The sequence below is a fragment of the Nanorana parkeri genome, unplaced genomic scaffold (genome assembly GCF_000935625.1).
Source record: "Nanorana parkeri isolate BGI_ZX_2015 unplaced genomic scaffold, ASM93562v1 scaffold303, whole genome shotgun sequence".
In the NCBI taxonomy this organism is placed as follows: Eukaryota; Metazoa; Chordata; class Amphibia; order Anura; family Dicroglossidae; genus Nanorana; species Nanorana parkeri.
Genome location: NW_017306571.1, coordinates 363,889 through 369,888, shown reverse-complemented (window position 1 = coordinate 369,888; position 6,000 = coordinate 363,889). Strand labels below are relative to the sequence as shown.

Below are 6,000 nucleotides of genomic sequence, written 5' to 3'. Positions count from 1 at the left end.
GAAGCCTGCCGGAGGTTCGGCTCAGCCGATCCAGATGTTGGATCGGCTGAGTCGAACTCCTTCTGCACTTCAGGTCAGCCGAACATGCTGAGCATGTTCGGCTGATCCGAAGCCACACGAAGCAAGCCGATGTACGGCTGATTTCAGCCGATATACGGCTGAAATCAGCCGTACCAGCCTGAAGTGAATAGCCGAACGGTGTTAGGCTCACTTCACTTCTGATCGGTCATTCACTCGGCTGCCCTCGGCAGCTTTGTGAATAGACCCCATAGTCTATGACATATTTCTGATGACTAGATCTATAACGAAAATAGATTGACATTTTAGTCGACTAACTAAAACTGGACTAAAATGTTAGGGAGAGACAATTTGGGAAGAGATCCAATCAGAATTAATCTCTTTGGACTTCCAGTTCCGGTTTCATCCTGAATGGACCGCTAATACGTCATATGTGCAGTGGCCTTACAGCCAATATAGTTTTTCATATGAATATTTTAGAGCTGCACTTCTGCTTGAAAGAATGAAGAATGTCATATGCAATTTGTTATAATCAATGCATATGTAATTACCAGTCCTTTGTTGAAAATACTCAATATTAGTTTTTCTTTATAAGACTTGGTTTAATTTAATTTTAAAATGAATAAAGACATGTTATATATCACAATAGTTAAATCTGTGTCTGTATTGCATGTTCAAACCTTAATACATAGTTACCATAAGTAATCACAGGTTAACAGATCTTTACTCCAGGAGTATATCATGAGATTACAAATTCTAGAGAAATTCTAAAATTACTCTTTAACTAAACCCACTAGTTTTTAGTCGACTAAAATGTTATGATATTTAATCGACTAAAACTAAAACAATTCCAATGACTAAAATATGCCTAAAACTTAATGGCATTTTAGTCAAAAGACTATGACTAAAACTAAATCAAAATTTGCTGTAAAGATTAACACTGGTGACCTGCGCCTCCCATAGCATCCCCTTCAATCCCTCATCCTGGCTCCAGCAGACACAAAGGCTTTGTAGTCCATGTGGCAGTGGCTGTGTCCTATGGGCCTAAGGAGATGATTTATACTTATTCTGGTGGTAAAAAAGAAAAAAATGAAAGATAAGATGGCAGTTACAGGGAAGGCAGGGGAGAGGGGCAAGGAGAGCACATTGGGCTAAAAATGTGTGCTTAAATATGGATTTTATCTTTGTAAATAGCATCAATATTAGATCTGCATTCAACAGGCTAAGCACAATAACTATGCCAAAACAGCCAAAAGACATGATTTATTAAATTTCATAGATACTCATCTGGTGGCATTGGTATTAGGGAAAACATTAGGTGAGCTATGGATCTTGTCCCAGAAAAAGAAGGCTCAGAAGAGATTCTCATCGGTCAGCAGTAACCCAGAACCGCTTGCCATTGCCAGCAGTATGATGCTACACAGCCTCCGGGGCTGTGCAGTAAGGTTTTGAAGTGTGCAGCCTGTTACACTGGCTGGCATGGGTGGTGGGAGTCTTCTCAGTAGCTAAGTGGACTGGGAAGTTGGGTTAGGGGAGGTTGTGAGTTAGTTCAACGTTTTATTTTTTTGTGACACAGGGTCACCTGTTCACACCATACATGTGTGTTCAAAAATACATTGCCTTGTAAAGAAACAGCTAGAGAACGTTTGTTTTGGCATATATCTGCACAGAACTAATGTTCATAGATATTTGCAGGAAGATCCCCTTAATCTCGTGACCCATTAATCTGGTGACCACTGTCAAAAGTTCACCACACACTATAAAAACTGATTTTACAATCTGCTTTAGATCTTCCAACAAGTATGTAGTGCAAGGACCTACTTGATTGCATATAAATTGATTGGATAGATTAGGTAGGTCCTCATATTACAAAGTTTTGTTAAATCAAAAGTTGATTGTAGAAATATTGTGTGGTCAGATTGTAATATGTGTTGTGATTATGGGGGGATTACCTAACTTTGGAGAAATTGCCTCTCACTTCCTGTTGTGTCTACAGGGCAGGGATATCTAGTGAACAGGACACAGATGGTAAAAAGAAAAAAAAACCTGATGGGGGTTTAACCATTCCCTACACTATCCAAAAAAGTTTTGACTTTACATATACTTTAATAGTTAGTTGTTGCTGTGCTTTATATTAGTTTTCCGCCCATGGAAATACATCTTTATTTGTTTTCTAGGTTCCTACATGCCTGCTTCATCATAGCTGTAATCACAACGAGACTATTGCACAATGAAGGCGAGACAATAGCGATGTCATTGGCACTCATAAGCGGATGGTGTAATGTGATATATTTTGCCCGTGGATTCAGATTACTTGGACCCTTGTGTATAATGATTCAAAAAGTAAGTAAACAAATAGAAACTAGCCATAGCCAACAGAGAGGAGCAGTCACTGTCAAATGATGTGACTGGTGAAAAGATTTTTTGCACCACAGAAAAATCCCGTGCCAATATCGGACCAAACGTGTGAAAAGTGTGCTGCAAACACTACAAGTTTTACCAAGGTGTACTCATGAAAAATATATATATCTTAAATGTGCTGCACTCACCCTACTCCTAAACCAAATAATTAAATAGATAAATAAATACTGCAATAAATAGATACATGAATTAATATAAAGATACTGTAGATATATAGCAAAACTACTTTGATAAATCACCCTCTAAGAATTTTAATGTGCTAATAATCAAAAACCCAACAAATAAACAATCAAACGTTCAAATTTGCAATGTAACCTATAGACAATCAAGTGAATTATTTCAATTCCACAGAATAATTGTAAGTTAAACCAAACGGAATGTCTAAAAGTTCACACTTAATATCCACAAAAGTGTATATATCTTCAAATTTGTGAAACATGTGAAAAAGACTTGAAATTGTGATAATATGCCGCGTGCATGCAGCTTCCAAAACACCTCTGTGAGATTCCTTTCCAGAGAGCTGCTCACCTTGTTCTTAGACCCACACCCAGGTCTAGTATCGTCTGTCCCTCTTCAGAATAACGTGCAGGGGGACTCGCAAGGCAGAAGCTTTTCCTTCCCCAGATGATATCCAATAGCAGCCAGTCCATCAGTAAAACCAAACAGAGACACACATCATGGTGCAGGGTGTATCAACTCACTTTATTAAAAATACTACTCACATAAAAACATGCAGCCAAGCAAAGTGACAGCAAAGATTCGATCCGCTTGTCCTCATGCTCAAACCCGCTGACAGGTGCCCGGTCTTCACTTCTTCCCATCAGTGCTGTAGCTCTCCCTCTGTGTTGCGCTTGAGACTCCGTCCCACTATGGGGATTTCACAGAGGTGTTTTGGAAGCTGCATGCAAGCGGAATATTATCACAATTTCAAGTCTTTTCCACATGTGTATAACAAGTTTGAAGATATATACACATTTGTGGATATTAAGTGTGAACTTTTGGACATTTCGTTTGGTTTAAATTACTATTTTTCAGTGGAATTGAAATCATCCACTTGATTGTCTATAAATAACATTGCAAATGTGAACATTCAATATTTATTGGGTATTTATTGTAGTATATGTTTATATATATTTATCTATTGTATTAGGGCCGGATTTCCCACAAGGCCAACGAGGCCCGGCCTTGGGGCAGCAGGGAGTAGAGGGGCAGTAGGAGTGTGGAATTCCTTTCTCACGACGGCCGGGACATGCAGTTCTGGGTGCCAGGTGGGTAGTTGCTCTCTACATTTTGCCCTGCTTTGGGCAAGCAGGGCTAAATGTACAGCGGGGAAGCCGCTGCTTGTTTTGTACAAGCGATCTTGGTGATGTTGGCAAGATCAGTTGTATGCAGCCTGCATACAGGGGGGTGCATTGATGAACCTGGCCTTGGGGCAGCAGAGAGAGTAAATCCGGCCCTGAACCCAAGCATTATACTATTCCTTGTAAAACAGTCCCTTAATCTGTTGTGGCTTTCAGTATATTGTCATAATGTCTATGTGTCTATAATGTCCAATATTTAAAACAAAGCACACTTATCCATTTTGCCCCCCAGTCCTGACCTAAACGATCCCACCCTCCCCCTCTGCAGATTTGTACTTACCGAGATCAGACAGATAAGGTTCAGCTATTGTTTCTATCCAGCACCGAAATACTCCCTCTGCTGGCCGCATCTGCACATTACAGCCCCATGGACTCCGCCAAGGAGATGAACTTGGACAGGAGAGGGAGACTTGCCATGCTAAACGTCAGCAAACAGTGGAAGAGTGGACCTCGAATCTCAGTAGGTATAGAATTGCAGAGGGCAAGGGTGGGATCATTCAGGTCGGGAGAGCAAAAAATAAAAGGATGCACTTTGTCTAAAAGTGTGCTTATCCTTTAGTGCTACACAGCAGTCAAACATGAACTGACATAGAAGATATGGTCTACCTGCTGTATGGTAGTAATCCTTATCCTGTCATCTCATTGTGTGCAGCTGGCTACTGGCTATATTACCTGCACTCATAAAAATAAATAGAAATTACCTAAAGTCATCCCCCAAGATTTTTTGACATAACACTGTACTGTTTTATATTGTAAATGATACAGTCTGGGAGGATGGGTAGCTGCAGAGGCTTTAGTCCAAGGGATGGCAAAATCTTGCCGTCCAGCTGTTGTGGATCTACAAATCCAGTGAAGGCATTGCAAGATTCTCACAGCCACAGACATGACACAGAGACAGATGCATCATGAGATTTGTACTTTCGGCATAGCTGGAGGTCCGGAATTTGCCCACCCCTGCTTTAGTCGGCAACGTGTACATTGACTTCAAACATGTCTGTCTATGTTCATCTCCATTACATTGTGGATTGATAGAACTAGTATAGTACACAAAAAGATAAGTGCTTTCTTTAAGCTCACAGGAAGTGACAAGGATATTTCATTTCTGGCGAGATCAACAGGTATTTTCTGTACTTACTTAAAATGTCCTTAACTCAAAAAGGGAAAACAAATGCAGATGCCACATCTAAGGACTAAAAAGCTGCAATGACATCTTTGTTGTGGTTTTTAAAAACAATGATGAATGTAACGATGAGGTTTAATTCTAAGGCAGCGGTTCTCAACCTGTGGGTCGCGACCCCTTCGGGGGGTCGAATTACAATTTGCCAGGGGTCGCCTAGCGGCTCCCGGCCGCCCGGGAGAGAAACTCTTTCTCCCGGAAAGGTTTTCTCTGCTCGAGCAGAGTAAACCTTCCTCTACTCTGTTTTTTTTTTTTCTAACATCTGGGCCACAGGCCGCCGTCAGTCAGAAAAAAAACAAAACACCATAGGAATGCATAGCTAGATTCCTATTGGCTATTTCACTTTGCAATAGCCAATAGCAAACTAGCTATTGCACCCGCCCTCTGCTGCTGCCAATCAGCAGAGGGGGGCCTGAAGTTTTCCATCAGCCGCGCCATCCCTAAATTTTACCGTTGGGGGTCACCACAAATTGGCAAATGTTACCAAGGGGTCCAGGCCCTAGAAAGGTTGAGAACCACTGTCCTAAGGAATCAAATTCACATTCTTATAACACTGGAAGTCTAGTTCAGATACAGACTAGAGCAGACTAAATAGCCATTCTCCTTCATGTGAACGAGTAACAGACAAGAACATTGCCATTTATCTTGCAGATGATAATGCATGACCTCATGAGATTCTGTGTGATCCTGTTTACCGTTCTCATTGGATTTGCAGCAGGTACAATATTGTTTTCTTGCTCAGGCTTGTTTCTCAATTGCATGGCAATTACTTATGTTGCCAGAATGATAAGTAATGTAATATTTTTACATGTTCCATTATATGTTGCTATGTAAAATGAATTTACCGAAGTGTGAAATTAAAGGAAATGGTATTGATAACAAACATGTTTTAGTCATATACTCATTAGGCTGTTTCTGTGTTTTGTATATTAAACACAAATGCTTTAGGCATATGGCCAAATTTTTGGGCTGTATGTATTAACAATTCCCAGAGCCATTTGCCCTGACTATCTCTGTGAACGT

The 6,000-nt window shown here is 40.5% G+C and overlaps 1 protein-coding gene across 1 annotated transcript in view; it reads left to right on the top strand.

Moving 5' to 3' along the window:
* Positions 1–6,000, top strand: part of LOC108788051 (transient receptor potential cation channel subfamily V member 6-like) — a 47,199-nt gene that overhangs the window by 34,480 nt on the left and 6,719 nt on the right. The window contains exons 11-12 of the mRNA XM_018557780.1: positions 2,196–2,361; positions 5,629–5,695. Coding sequence (XP_018413282.1) covers positions 2,196–2,361; positions 5,629–5,695 — 233 coding nt within the window. The remainder of the gene's footprint in view (positions 1–2,195; positions 2,362–5,628; positions 5,696–6,000) is intronic.